General features: G+C 31.4%; 1 protein-coding gene across 1 annotated transcript; it reads right to left on the bottom strand.

Annotated features, from left to right (window-relative positions):
* Positions 1–4,054: 4,054 nt before the first annotated feature.
* On the bottom strand, positions 4,055–6,656 carry LOC105122843 (WAT1-related protein At5g07050). Its single transcript, XM_011022160.1, has 7 exons — positions 6,341–6,656; positions 6,182–6,244; positions 5,941–6,057; positions 5,584–5,833; positions 5,305–5,466; positions 5,042–5,193; positions 4,055–4,575 (listed from the first exon to the last, which is right to left on the bottom strand). The coding sequence occupies exons 1-7, from the start codon at positions 6,541–6,543 to the stop codon at positions 4,302–4,304; spliced, it is 1,221 nt and encodes a 406-aa protein (XP_011020462.1). The 5' UTR covers positions 6,544–6,656; the 3' UTR covers positions 4,055–4,301.
* Positions 6,657–16,369: the final 9,713 nt, after the last annotated feature.

Here is a 16,369-nt window from a genome sequence, read left to right as displayed (position 1 = left end):
ATTAAAAAAATAAATATAAAAACAATAATATTATCTAACATAAAAAATCTATGATCAGAATGACTTAAAAAGAAAGAGAGAAAGAAAACTAGGGTGGTGTTTAGTGTTTCAAATCAAATAGAAAGTGAGAGACCATCATCAACAAGTCCTTGCCACCACAAGATTTTGTGTTCGATTCCCCTGCGTGCTTATGTTGTCAAAAGAGAGAAGAAAGAAGATGTGGATAGAGATTTAGTTAGTGTGCTCGATCAGATCCATGATCACCATAAGCAACCAATGGAAACCAACACTTTATCACATGTTGCTTCTCTATGTGAACTACTGAGGCAATATCGTAATGTGTATGGAACCTTGTCTGGCTTTATTTTTGTCAAAGATTAATGAATAAAGCATGATGGCAATGGAATGTCTGTGAATCTTAGGCCGAGAATCAGAATTGACAGCATAAGAAGGTATAAGTTCCCTCATACGTGACATCATCTGCTAGCTAGATGGATATCTATGGAAGTAGAATTTGCAGCACTATCAAGTTTGGGTTCCTTTCAGATTAGGTTTATTCTCTCCATTATGTACAAAATATAGCTACTAAATTCGATGGATCGAGATTCCCTTTTAATCAGATCTTATTATTTTATAGCTAAGAGATCTCCTAATAATTATATATAGTTATAATTATATTATTATATTGTAAAATGCAGTAAGAAACAAAGTCTCAGATGCCAGCCACCTCCAAGAAACATTTCTTTTGATTAAAAATCATCTCGAAGTGTTTTGTTCAAGCAAGGAGGATTAATCGTAGATCACGTTCACTAATCTCATAAATATAATCATTTTTAAGGATTGATTTGACAATTAAGAAACTCCATACGTTCTTCTTGTCTATTATAGTATGAAACTTAACCACGGAAACTAGAATTAGTGTATTTATGCTAATACGGTGCAAGATGTTTTCATAAAAGTATTTTTTAATTGAAAAAATATTAATATTATGTTTTTTATATATTTTTTTAATTTTTAACATCAAAACTATTGAAAATATTTGTTAAGAAATAATTTAATATTCTTTTCAGATAAAAAAATAGTTTGAAAAGCAAATTACACAAAAACAAATGCAAATTTGAAATATATAAAACTTGAAAAACAAAGAGTATTATTCTTTTAATTGGAATATCCAATTGAAATTGTATTTTAGCATGTGATCTACAACGCCGAGGCAACCTTAATAACATTACTTAAACGTATAGTAGTTAATTATTGGCAAAGAAGATTATGTATATCTACCTTCATGGATTAGGACATGAAAACAAATGTATATATATGTGGAATTAGGACATGTAGAATTATGTGGAGAATCGTTGTCAAATGATGTTGGACATTCGACTGAAGTGATTTGTGGTGTGGATAACATTGTTTCAAGTGGGTTTATATGCTGTTCACATTATCCGCATTGAGCTGTACTTCGGGTTATTTCATATTCAGTTGATGGGTTATCTATCTGATGAAAACGACAACCACTCTCTAATTGCTGTGTCATAGTGTTACCTTCTTGGCCATAAATTATGGGATTCTCTCTTTTATTTTTTTGTATAAAAATAGTATAATTTAAATCAACTTGATTTTTATAAATTTACTTATCTCAAGTTGTATATATATATTAAAAAAAGTCAATTTAGTATTGATTTTATAGATCAACTCACAACCCGATTAACACTTAATTAATTTTGAAAAAATTATCATAATAATATTATTTTAAATTATTTTTTTTATAGATTATAGTTATCCACTTTATCAATGACCTGATAATGTATCAACTTTAGGGTTAAATTTAATAACTATAGATAGAAGATGAAGGAATTGAATTTCATCACAATTGGTTTCTTTGTTTCTCTTGAATAAAGTTCGAAAATTCTCCACTGGAGAACGAAAAATGGTGACCCATTTCTACGGCTAGCTAGAATAATATCACAAGTTGACTTGTCTTACAATATGCAGCCAAGAATCAATGATACAATATTCATTTTATGAGATTACATAAATGGAATATTGAAAATGACAAGTGAAGAAAGGAATACACTGAATTTTCTTTTCTTTTTTTATATTCTTTTTTGGGTATAATTAGCAAGCATATAAGAGCATGGAAGGTGTTTTGGGTAAGGCTAAAACCTGTTTTCATGTACTGACAAGAGGACGGATTTTCTAACATATCTTCGCCGGGAGTTCTTTTGGTTATTTTTGCTCTTTATTTTATCCATTGAACCATAGGGAATGGGAAAATGGAATTTTTTAAAGACAAGTACTATTATTTTTGTAAAATATTCAGAAAAATATAATGCTATTATTAAATATTCAATATATATGTTTGAGGCTAAAATAATATAAATTTTATAATTTTACAAAATTAAGACTTGATTAATAGAAAAAAAATTCTCAGCAACTAAACCAAAGGAAACCTCAAATCACCAAAAGACCAAAATTTTAAACATACTACAAATTGCAAGCGGGTCAAATTATATTGCTTTTTTTTTTTAATGATAAATCCATTTCATTGGTAATGTTTTTTCAACATAGTTATTAAATTTGAAGCTCTTGAATTACAAGTTAAGCGGGTAAATTTAGATTAATTTGAATTAATTTAAAAAAAATTAAAATAAAATAAAAAACGTATATAATCCATGAACTTTAACCATCAATCTAATCGCAAGTCAGTCAAAGTTTTTTTATCAAGATTAACTCTGTTTTTTATTTGATGTCATGAAACCTTACACGGAAGAATTTCACAACAGTAATTTTCACTTAAAGAACAAAGCAATACATGTAATGGTTCTTAGAGCATAAGAAATACAAACATGGGCACGATATCTATACCATCATGCGATAAAAATCTTAGCTTTCAAGTTAGTACAAAGTTTCTTACTTGGGAAAAGCTTGTTGCACGATGAGAGCATTATCTATAAAAGTATAATTTATAATTAGGGTCTTAGAATTTTTAGATTAAGGTTTTAAATTTTTTTATACTCATATATATATCATGGAAGATTTTTTCGAAAAAAATATTATTCATTGATGCCTTGCGAGCTTCATGTTATGCATGTATTCTCTCTGGAAATCAAAATTGACTTAAAGAAGTCCATGTCCAAGAATATTTAGAGGCCATTGTCGAGCGCGCAGCATGGTGAGAATATATGGCTAACCGAAATGAAAAGGCTAGGGCTCGTGAGATTCAAAGAAGGCTTTGATGGAGTTCCTTTTCTTGGAAAACGTCAAGTCAGTCCCCAAACTATTTAACGAATCTCAAGTTGAGCTTCTAATAACCTTTTGTTATTCAATTGATTTTTTAATTAATAAAATCAATTATATCCTCTATTTAAAATCTTTACAGCTTTTGAAGAAGAGAAAAATCAATCATAAGGGGGGAATATCAAGATCAAATGATAGATCAAACTAGAATATGGAATTCGTGAAATTTGTGATAGTGATCTACTTGTCAGCAACCACACCCTTATAAGCTAATGCTAGGAAATTAGAGAAAAGAGAATAAAAATAATAAAGCAAATATTGATAGATCAAACTAGATCTTTCTACTTTTTAATGGTGTCCAAATTGCCTCTCACAGTGTCATGAAGACATGGTAGCTAGAGATCCTATGCTTTTTTGTCACACATGTGGAATCAGATGCAAGAACATGGCTGCAATATTTAAGATTCTCGGAGCATATAGCCCACCAACAGGGCTATGCGTTTCATATTTTAATTAATAAATTTAAAAAAAGCTATAATTTATAGTTTTATTTTAACCAAGATTTTAAAAACAAATTTCAGTGAGATTAATATGCAAATCTGATTAATAAAATATTTCAAAACTATAATTAAAACAAAACAATGACAGCAACACACACGGCATGCATCGTAGAAACAAAAGGAGCCAATGACGTCTGCAAATAAGTTAACCACTTCAGTAGTGGAATCTGCATCAGATGCCAGCAACTCTGTTCTATGCCACGTGTAAATCATGAGTACCAAATTAATAGAAAGTTATGATCATCAGAGACACCCAGTGACCCAGAATTTTGTGAAAAGAGTAGGGTCCTCTCATTAATTTCCATGATCATCTTGATCTACTTGTCCTTAGAACACTGATTTACATGCCATATCATATAACAAGGTAAAGAGAAAAAAAAGAAGAACAAATACATTGAAACCCCACAAATATATAAATTTAAAAAAGATCTTAGCAAAATGGGGGATTGAAAAGGGCAAAAAATAATGCCATCTCCCGGCCGTTTATCCATTCTGGCCTCTTTACTAGGCTCTCGGCTCTTGGCTCTCTTTGTGTGGAAGGTCTGGCAGGGCCATGGGCATGCTCATGGCCATCGCAGAGAAATTGTTGTTGGCTTCTGCTTTCTGCAACTGAACTTCATTAGCTTCGATGTCTTCAATCACTACTATAGAACTGCCATTTCCTTGAACACCCTTTACGGGTTCTGGTATCTCCTCCGGGTCGACCTCCATTTTTTCCTTGTGCTTTCCCCACAGGACTGAGTACAGGCCCATAACTATCAAGACTGAACCAACAATACTGCACCCATGCCAACGTAATTAAGCTAATTAGTTGTGAGTAGATTAAATAATATTAATTAAGGGGAATCCACTTAAATAATCTATTTACAAGACTTGATGATAATCATGCAGTAGTAATTGATGCTAATTTGATATTAATAAAAAAAATTAATTAATTGTACTGTTGTGCTTCATAAGAGATTCTATTGAGACAAGTAAAAAGTGATCACAATAGGTATTCTACATGTTTAAGAATCTCGAAAAAGAAAGATAAAAATAATGGAGTACAGATGAGATATATTTACTTGTACTGAAAGTATATTTGTTTCAAAACTCTCTATAATTATATTTCTTATGTATTTTTTTTTATCTCAGGACGCTAACAAAATATGATATAAAAAAATAAAGGGTATATGCATGCATGCAAGAGTGATATTAATAATAATACAAAATAAAAATTAGTGAAAGAAGAAGGGGAAAATTACCCTCCAAGGTATATCTTTTCTGCCAATATGAATGAACCCAAGATGGCTACAATGATCATCATCAAAGGGCTAAAAGCAGTAGCAAAAACTGGACCTTTTTTCTTTATCACCAATCCTTGGACATAGTATGAGATGCTTGATGTCACTATCCCCTAAACATTGGAAAAGAAGGAAAAAACAGGGCAGAAGAAACAAAACTTAGTCATTTTCCTAGACATAATTCAAAGGAAAAAAAAAGTATATACAGAGAAAGAGAGAATTACAGCATAGGCAGCAGCAAGGAGGTTCATGTCCCAGCCAATTCTCCAAACAGAGCTCTTGTGCTCCATCGCAAATGTCACAGCAATAGCTTGTAGGGTTCCAATGAAGCACACAAGTGACGTGAGAGAGAGCTGGTGGTTCTTATATGTCTTCAATGCTTTGGTCTATCATGTCATACAAATAATATATTGATTACTTTCATGAATGGAAATGAAAAGGAGGGCGGAAAAGAAGCATAGGACCCTTGCAGATCTTCTTTTCATTTTTGCATCATCACTTACTTGCAAAACAAACAAGGAAGCCCAAGCAAGAGTAGCAATGATAAGCAGAATGGAGCCCTTGAACCAGTCTTTGTCAGTCGTCCCTGTGGTATCAGTCACATAGGATTTACGTGGATGGATATGCTTAGACCACAGCATCTCTACAATAGGACCCTTGTATAAGGTCATTAACATTGCCCCAGCAACTGTCACTAGAGTTCCCAGCAGCTTCGCTTGGCATCTCACCTTCTTTATGTCCAGTTTCTCCATCCTGCAACAAAATCCAGAATCTCTTTAATTAGAGGAAACTCTAACCTCAAATTACTACCAAATAAGAATCCTAAATGATGATTATAACTTTTGGTTTGCTAGGCTTACCGGAATATGACTGCCATGACAAATGTCATAGCAGGAAGCATGTTGCTCATTGCACAGGAGAAAGTTGGGGAAGTATACTTCAGACCAGCATAGTAAAAGTTCTGGTCTATCACAGGTCTATAACATGAAAGTAAAACTTGGTTTCAGTGTCAAGGCACATAAACATAAACCATATAGTAGCTATAGCAACACATTAATTTGTAACCTATATTCAACAAGAAATGTTTAGCAAAAGACTGACCCAAGAAGGGCAAGGACAAATATCTGCATGAAAACAGGAAAGGTGATCTTCGGTTGCATTTTCCTGAAATGTGACGAATGGTTTGTCAGGATCATGATAACTTGAAAGTTAATTACACTCAAGATTAAACAAAAACCATGTATGAGTCTTGATTTAAACCTCTCAAAAAACAAAGCAAATGGAGCAATGACTGCAGTGGCAAAGGCATGGCGATAAACCACAAGGACATAGTGGCTCATACCACGGTTAAGTGACACTTTTGTTATAATATTCATGCCAGCATAACCAAATTGTAAGGCGATCATGGCAAAGTAGGGCTTAGAACTCTCAAGAAACTTGCTGCAACACCCTAAGTTCTTCATTTTCTTTGGACGCAGATGGGATTCCTTTTGTTTTAGTGAAAGAGAAACTTAGGAAGAGAACGAGGAAGGACAACTCAAGAAGGTTGTGTTTCTCCCTAAGGAAAAACTAGCGCTAGCAACATGTATTTATACTGTGGAGGTAACTACACATTTCATATTATTTTATTCTATTTGGCAAGTGAATGAATCATAGTTATTAAACAACACAAGGATCGGCTAATAGTAAATATACTAATATATATGTTAATATTAAAAATACTTTTTTTAAAAAAATAAAATATTTTGATTTTAAAAAAATAACAAGTTTTTAATTTAGCTTACGTATCAATCTAGATTTTTAACGAATTCTCTTTATTTTCTTATGAACATAAAAAATAACTTTGAGTTTTATAATAATGGTATGGACATGAAAATTGTACTTGAAAAATGACAAAAAAATCATATTTATCCACTTGTCAAAATAGTTGATGATTTTTTTTGCTGTTTATTAAATTTTCTTTTATGATATTTGCTACGAGAGGGAAAGGGCTAAGGTGGGGTACGCGTGGCAGCAGAGAGTAGTGAGTATCTGAGTCACCTTCCTAAATGTTCAGTGATGTAAGGTTACAGTGACCTATAATAAGAGGGCAATTTTTTAAAAGGAATTATTAGGCAAAAAAAAAAAACAAGTTATGATATTTAGTGTCTAGACTTGTTTGAAATGATAAATCCATTTCATTGGTAATGTTTTTTCAACGGCACAAATGCAATATTAAATTTAGACCGTTGGATATAAAGACCACCCTAAGTACATCATGTGAGATTCATTTTTCACGAAAAATTGATTAAGTATTAATTAATAATATTCTTACTCATCAAAATGGGAATCTTATTATTCATGCATCCTATGATACATAATTCTTGAGTTAAAAATTAAAATCAACTAAATTAATCTAGCTAGCTTTGCTTAACTTGATATGATTTTCTTTTTCTTTAAATATATATACAGCATGGTGGCTTTAATTAGCTTCAAAAGCTGAGATGGGATTATGGGAATGGAATATGTGTCGGTTTGCGAAGATACCAACCACTAGCTAGCTACAACATAAAGTGATTCTCGATGTGCTCAGAAATATTCCATTGAAGCACGATCCTGCTTCTTATTCACATATTTACATAAGAATGTGATATGATGAAATGAAAAATGATATAATCAAATGATGAGAAAATTGATTTAATGTAATGAAATAATTTATTATATTCCTTTCTTTGATTGTAAAACTTGTAGAAATGTAATAGGGATGTTTATAAAGTTTTATTTTAATCCATTTGATTTTAGAAAATATTTTAGTCCCTATATTAATTCTTATTTACAAATTAGTCCTTATTTGACAAAATTCTTATTCCTTGTGTGTGTGTGTATTACAATTTGGTTTTATAATATTTTTTTTTTGCAATCAAATACATGAATAATTGCACAACAATACAATTACACAAAATATTTCAAAAGCTCTTTTTTACTGTAAAAACAAACATGATAATGAATAAGAAACCATTTTGCATTGGATGCTACATATAATTTCATGTTAAATTTTGATTTTATAAAAGCTAAAATAATTTTTTTTTCTTTCATAAAGATTTAATTTTTCATTTATTTTGTGCTTAAGAATCTATCGCACAAAAGTTTAACCAATTATATATTTTTTTAAAAATCACAATTAAAAGAATTTTTTTTAAAACCGCAATTAGAAAACCTACATACCAAACTCGCATAATTAATTCATATAGATTCTTGCTGATTTAAAAAAAAAAGGATTAGCAGGACATTCACCTAATTAAATTGTGAGCTTGAAATTAGGGAGGATCCCACTTCATAGTTCTTCGAAGACACCATATATACTTTCCATGAATCTCATTTTTTTTAGATTAATATAGATATCCAAACTAGTTTATGTGTATCATAATTAATTTTATAAATTTTATAATTAATTCTATAAATTTTAAAATTAATAATTATATAAATTTCTAATAGCTATTATATAAGCATATTATATAAGCAATCTGAGCCCATCAATCTCACTTGTTATAAGAGTTGGATGAGGGAGAAATGGAGAACCCATTGATTAATCAGTTGTTACAATTTCCTTCTTTTTAATTTCTTTCTGAATGCATATATTCTGACGGCCCAAACGTTTTTATTTTGTTGATTTCGTATCAGCAACGGTTGTCCTCATTCGAAGCAACAAAGAAAAATGGTTTCTCTTCTCGCACCAAAGTCCTGAATAGAATATTGCTTTAGCCAGGTTAGCTCCCTTTTACATCCCTAGTCGGCATCGCTCAATCTAGCTTAAAGGAGATTTCTAGAAGATTTCTCATAAAGCAGCCTGGAATTATTTTCAGGACTTAAATGGTTAAAATAAAGATAATCCAAAGTTTTTGGACTTTGTATGCAGTTCCTTTGTTTTTTTTTTTATTTATGGAAAAAGATTGATTGTTCTAGATTTATTATGTATTTGTTCTTTAGAGTGTTTTTTTCCCCCAAAAATATTCATTATCACTAGTACTTGTGGTTTGGGAAGAATAATTAATTAGTCCTCGTGGTTTTAAAAATTATTATTTAATTTCTATATTTTTATATTCATTTATAACTTAATCATTTTCGTCCATCTCATTCTCTTTTCCATTTTATTTTAATTTTTTCTAGTAAACTACGAGGTCTAAATTATAATTAACTATGTTTTTCCTCATCTGAACCTTTTCCTCTTCTAATTCTGTACTATACATCCAAATAATCTGATTTAGGTCCCCTATCTTTCTTATTGATTGAAAGTTCAGGACAGATTTTGACCAATTAGCCAAAATAAATAATGAAAAATATAACTTAATTTTTTTAAAAAAAATAAAAACTTGACAACACCAATATTATTATAAGACTGATCTTCCAAACAGTTAGTAGATCTTTAAAAAATATGAAAAACATGGAGATTTCCGAGAACTTCTTCAATCTGGATTGTCAATGTATAGGAATCGATTGCACAATAATGGAAGAATATGCTGCTGCATTACTAGCTTCCTTGATAAACAATCCTAAATCGTGAATCAATGTCAATGTTTGTCATCTAATTAAAAACAATTTATCTTCTCTTTTATTTTTCAAAAGGAGAATAATTATAATGAACGGAGAAAACAAGCAATTAGGAAATAATCACATAGATGTACATACAAGATCTTTACTTTATTTATTTTTTCATACATCACTTAATTATAGATGATCTTAACCACTAGATATTCGTCATAAGAAAATTTTGCTTTTTGTGGCAACAAAAAGCCCTAGAAAAGGTGCCCCATATGCTGACGAAAACAGGCAGCTTGGGTGCAAAAACGAGTAACTTTCCCACATCTCAACATGGTCTCCCAAAGATTCAAGTGGAGCACCAAACTCAAAATGGGCGTCTAATCACCCCCAATCATCTCAGATGATTCCTCACCTTCGCGACCGCAGGACACTCAAATCCCACAACATATGGAATGGGAATTCAATTATGAGATCATCAAGGGGCGTGTGCTTATGCATGTGATATAGAGATTGATGGGGGCGTGTGCTCATCCATATGATACGGAGAAATTGCTTCGTTATCTCTTTTCTTTCTATACACACATGAAAATAATATATATTTTTTACCATCTTGCATTCCTGTTCATTCTATCTTATATTTTTCAAGATAAAAATTCTCCTTGTACATAGACCGGGGTTTGGAGTGTTGTATATATGTTCCTCGAGAAAGAGCGAATAGATCAATTCCACGATAAAAATGGAGACAGGCAAAACATTGTGCGTTGCTCAATTTTGTATCAGGTTGGATCACAGAATTAAAAGGGAAAATGAGGGTTTGGACCATGTTTTAAACCTCTGATTTGATCTAACAAATTGATATAGGATTGAGTTTCAATAAAAATTAAGAGAGAATTAACTCGATTTAACTGAATTATCTGATATGAAATTAAATAAAAAAGATCTAAAAACTATGGTTTGAACATTATTTTGAATGATTGTAGTAAAAAAATGAATAGCTCGTAGCTGGATATGGCCTCACCAAAGGGCAAGGGACTTGTAATTATGCTCCATAATAGAGAAAGAAGTATGATGACAGGACTAAGTGGCCTGCAAGTGCAAATGCAGGGATGAGTGGGGGTAGTGACATGTCCCACAAGGTATATGTGCTGGAACTTCCAAGACAATTGTTAAAGATAGAAAATCAAAGGTACTCTTGCTCTTTCCATGTATTTCTTTATATTATTCCTCTATTTCCTCCCATTTTCACCTTAATTATAGAGATTTTTTAGATTAATTCGGTCTCGAAATATCCTCTACCGGAATCACCTTGTATTGAAGTTGATCACCAACGGTATCATATGAACTTGCATCGCAACATTTTGGCGGAAATCATTAGTCTTGATCAATTATATCACTTAATGTTAATTGATAATTTTAAATTAATGTCTTTATTTATCCTAATCTTTTTGGTCAAAGCTATTTCTTACCCCATAAAGAAGTCAAAAGGCTTGGACCCAGTTTAGTCTTGACAAGACTCAACTGTTGGCAATACTTTACCTTAGAAGATGGTCTAGAAATTTATGGAAATCGCTTTCGTTTTTATGTGAAAAATTGTGATATCTTAGCAAACATTAGGAAAGCTACTTGGCGAATTTGATTTGCTATAATAACCAAATTTTATTCACTGTCAAGTCGAGTGTATATACTTTAATCACAGCAATATAGCTTGATTGGTTTTGCACATTCAAAAATTGTTATCAAATTGAGCCATACATTTATTTATTCAAAATATTTATAAAAACTTATAAATTAGTTCAATATATATACTTTGAGTAATTTTGGTTAAAAAGATTTTTAAGAAATTAGTTCAATTTATTTTTAATTCCAAAAAAAAAACAAATGGTACTGAACTAAATTAAACCAAATTAAAAAAACTTCTAATTATAAATGCAAGGCTTATTAAATCAAAGCCTCTTAAAAATAACAAAACTAAAATTCTATAAATTATAATGGATTTATTTAATATTTAAAAATATAAAATCAAATCAATTTGTTTGATCAGGTTATTCAATTCGGTTTAACTTAAAAAAAAATGGTTTAATTGATTTTTTTTATTGAAACCAGACAGTTTAATCTGATGATCACCCCCTGATTGATATTTAAAGAGGACCAGGGACTGTAGTGTCACTTGATTAGCCTTTCATGTCCACCCAGCTGAATGCTGACAATTAAAGAAGGAAAACGACAAGAGAAAAGCTTCTAAATTTATTTGAAATATCTAATGGGATTCAATAAACAATGGATCAATCATCATCAACAACCAAATCGTGGCCATATTTTCCACAATTGCCAGTGACGCTGGTTCCCTGTGGCAACCTGATGCTGTCTGGTCCAGAAGGAAATGTTATTGGAAAGTTGACACAATGATTTCGACCTTGCTTCATCAGAACTAATCATCATCGCAAAAATTGTGCAAGAAAGTTCTTTTGGCATGAATTTATTGATAAGCTAGGTTTTAGTACAGCTGGCGGTGGCAACTTGTGGAATACTGTTGAAATCAGCAACTAAATCTGCAGTATTGGTTGACGATGAGTTGGGATTTGGACGAGTGACGGTCCAAGGCATGCAGATGCAACTGGAACCGGCGGCATGCAGATGCAATTGGAACCGGCGGCATGCAGATGCAATTAGAACCGGCGGTAAAGGGCTAACAGTTAGATATTCAGTTTGTGGGAGAAAGTGGTAGCAAAGTTGTGAGAAGCTTAAGTGATTTTCAGACATGTTTAGTTGAGTGAAAGATATCCAAATCATAGATGATGGGCTATAAAATGTAGGGTATAACTGATAATGTTTTATAAAGTTACCAAGTTTATGGAAACATGAGAAAGAATGTTCAATACTTATTAGAATGGGACCACCAAGTTCATGAAGAACAATACAGAAAAGAAACTGCTCTTTTATGTCCTGAAAAATAAAAATAATAATTTTGCTTTGTAAGTAACTTCCACGAATTTGTTTATAAATAGGCTTGAAAATCCCTGTAATTCAGCATTCAAGCCTAATGTAAGTTTTGTGCATAGCTTACTTGTGAATTTGTGTATTTCTTTGTTTATATACTTTTACACTAGTTTGGTTCTTGCGATCACTACCTACCCCTTCAGTTTCATGAGAAATTCGCATGCGCATTCATTCATGGCATCAAAATCTTATTTTCTGTAGAGTCAAGTTTGCATGCAATCATTGCTCAAAAGAGAGTTATTTAATATTTATACATATCGTTTATAGTTATGTTCTCTGCATGAAGGACCTTCCACTAGCCAATCTCGTTTCATTCTCTCCACTAGTCATATGATTATTCTTCAAGTACTCTCCTTTTCATTAGTGTTTTCTAGCCAAGCTCTCCAACAAATTTATTTATAATTCACACATCTAATCCAAAAATACGTTGTCTTGCATAGATCCAATCACTTAAAGTTTCTTTTAATTCCACCTAAAGCTCATTGTCTATAATTTAGAGGAAAAGAAAGACGGGAAAATGCCCTAGCTAGGGTGACCCTAAGCCTTTAAGCAAAGCACACATGCGTTTGTATTGGCTTTTGCAATTCTAATTGTACTGAGAAAGCCTATTTGCTTGACCAAAAAGCTTTCAATTATTGAATCTCTCCACAACGTCACTTACACTCAGAAAAGTTCAGTCAAAGATTCATTTCTTTAGCTCAACATTCACACGAATCCAAATATCAGATCAATACTACACACACCCTTTGCTCTGCTTTACAGCTTTTCTTTTGGGTTTCTTGTCTTGCATGTATTTACTTAATTCTCAATAATCACGATACAAATAATAGAAAACGCATGAATGATTAGAAATTAAAGAAGATGCACCCACCTTTTTCCAGTCAAAAGTATCGCTTGCTATTTGATATATAGTTGTGATCAGCCAGCGCTAGATTTTTGAAAAGTTTCTGATCTCGTAAGAGAAATAGAATATTATACTTGGAGAGGGGACCAATAATCTAAATTAATTATTTGCTAGAAAAACATTTAAGCACATAATAATAATAAATAAATAAAAGAATGGGCAAATGGCACCGGCATTTCAATTCAGTTCGCCTCGGGTTTTTGTTTTTTTTGTATGTGGAGATCTTCCTTCTACACAAAATAATAATAAAAACAATAATATATATAGAAAAAAAGGGGGGAAGGGGAAGAAAGAAAAGAAAGGATGTCACATTAATCAGTGCATTACCATTCACAATTGTATCCGACGGCATCTAATTTTCGCGACGCCACTTTTTCCGTCGTGTATGGTGTCGACCCTTATTTTGATAAACGGGCCTAAGCCCAGTGAAACTCCATTTTGTCGATTTTTGTTTTACTGTCTGTACATGGCTATTAGTTACTTGCTTTACGGTTCTGTTTGAATAATTTTAATTTACTTGATTGGATAATTCTTGAGAGATTTAGATCCAGAGAGATATAATTTTTTTCTAGGTTCATTTTAAATCCGATTAGATTGTATTTTTTCTAAATCGACCATAATCAAATTAAAAATAAAAATAAACAACAGATTTACGTTCTCGATCAATCATTGGACCAGACGTTTTTCCAATTTTCACTTTGAGAATTTATTTTCAACGTAAATGAAATTCACAAAGCAAGTCAAACATCTCTATCTTGTCAATAATTACTTCATTATCAAAGAAGATTGGGAGTTACAACAAAAGACAAGTGAAAAGTGATTAACGTTGACAGCATGAACAATAAGATAAGATTAGTTAGTTAATTATCTTTACTTTGTGATGTGTTTGTAATTTTTATCATCTTCCAAAAATCTACATTAATCATTAGCTAGAAAAACCATTTTAAAATTGAAACATAAAAGAAACAATTGGGTAAATGTTTTTTTTTTTGAAGGCCTTTCTTTCTTACCAAGAAATAATGTATTTTTTATTCTTTTAAACTATTGTTTTTATTTTATGGAGTGGTAATTTTATTTTTCAATTTAATATATAGATTTTTATCCTATTATTTATGAAAGATTTTAATGATTTATTTAAAAAGAACAAGTCACACACATACAACTCCTGACATAATAACATTTCTTGTAATTTTAAGAGGTAATTTAATTGGTTAAATTTTTTTATTTACTCCTAAATAGTTGTAAGTTCAAGATTTTTTAAGATCATTAAAGGTTTTTATAATTATTAATTTAAGAAGTTATAAAATTAATCAAGATATATTTATATTAATAAATAAAACATGTTATGTTACTCCAGAGTGACGAGAGCCGAATTCCTAACATAACATGTCATGTCTATGATAATATGATCATCGATACAATCGAAACTCGAAAGTTTATGATGGGAAAAGTAGACTCGTCCCCAACCAGAAAAGAGAAATATAGAAATTAACTCATCCTTTTTTTGTCTATGGAGGAAGCTTTCATGACTTTTGGATGTTTGTAGGCTTCTTCCACTGGACAAGTCGTTCTTCCCGTCCCATTCCCAGGCTTTTGTTTTCGTTCTGGAAAGTGTATTGTGATCAGGAAACTTCTCGAAGCATCCAGCATGAATTCGATTTGCTTCCTTGCCAATTAATATTTGGGATTTCAGAGATCTCAATCAATCCATGGAATGAGGCTGAAACCAAGAAATGATCAGGAGTGACTGCCCCTTATTTTACAATCCAAGCTAGGCTTATTTATTAGATAAAGATGAAAACCCTAAAATATTGGCTCATCAGCAAACAATAAACAAAACGTGGCTCACTGGTGTTTGGGAATGCAATTAAAACTGGGTTTTTTTAAGAATTTAAAAAACAATATTTTAAAATATTTTTTTAATATTATTTTGATATACTGATATTAAAAATAATTTTTAAAAATAAAAATATTATTTTAAATATCTTTAAATAAAAAATATTTTAAACTACAAGTATACACGGTAACCTATTGGTGTTTGTGCCATGTTCTCAAATAAAAATTATTAATTTTTATGTAATTTATTCAAAAGAACAGGTGCAAACGGAGTCCGCAATGGAGTTATTTTATATTGATGATGGAGGATGATTAGTCCCCAACTGGAGAAAAGTATGCAGGCTCCGTATACCCAAAAAAAACTTATTCCAAATCATAGCTTATTGATGAAAATTGCTTATCCATCAAGGATAATATCCCACTATTTTAATCCTTCTTCCATACAGAACCCTCAAGCCAATGGCTAATTCGATATATGGTTGATCCATGAGTGAAAATCACACTCAATAATCCAGACTCTAAAGTTTTTTTATGACTAGCGAAATATGTCACTCTCACTCTTTAATTATGAGCATGATTTATCAAATTAACCAGCGTGATTATTCGTCTTTAAGTAACAATTTAAGATTGATCGACCTCTAGAAACATCATTATCTTGCACAAGTCGAACCAATAGAAGGCAGAGAAGAAACTTAATTATTCGAGTAATATATTCTATGATGCTAGAAGAAGGCACATAATTTCCTTCATCAACTTTTGCACAGTGCCTTGAATGATTACCCCCACCATTAACAGAAGGCTTCTGTTAAGGGAGAATCAGATAAGTCTTTTACCAATGCATGAATGAGAGTAGACATGAACAAATCATTTCACCAATAGGAAGGTCACATAAAAATGCATCCAATTCGTTCGTCTCCAAGATTACAAGGTAACTTCTTTTTATAAACTATGAGGAAGTCGATTAATTCAGTTCATCTTCCACCATCAGATAATTGAAACCGACTTTAACTTGGGTGCAATGTGACACCGCCAGC

The sequence above is a fragment of the Populus euphratica genome, unplaced genomic scaffold (genome assembly GCF_000495115.2).
Source record: "Populus euphratica unplaced genomic scaffold, PopEup_1.0 scaffold8.1, whole genome shotgun sequence".
Taxonomy (NCBI): domain Eukaryota; kingdom Viridiplantae; phylum Streptophyta; class Magnoliopsida; order Malpighiales; family Salicaceae; genus Populus; species Populus euphratica.
Note: the sequence above shows the minus strand (reverse complement) of the source record. Positions and strands in the feature narration are given on the sequence as shown.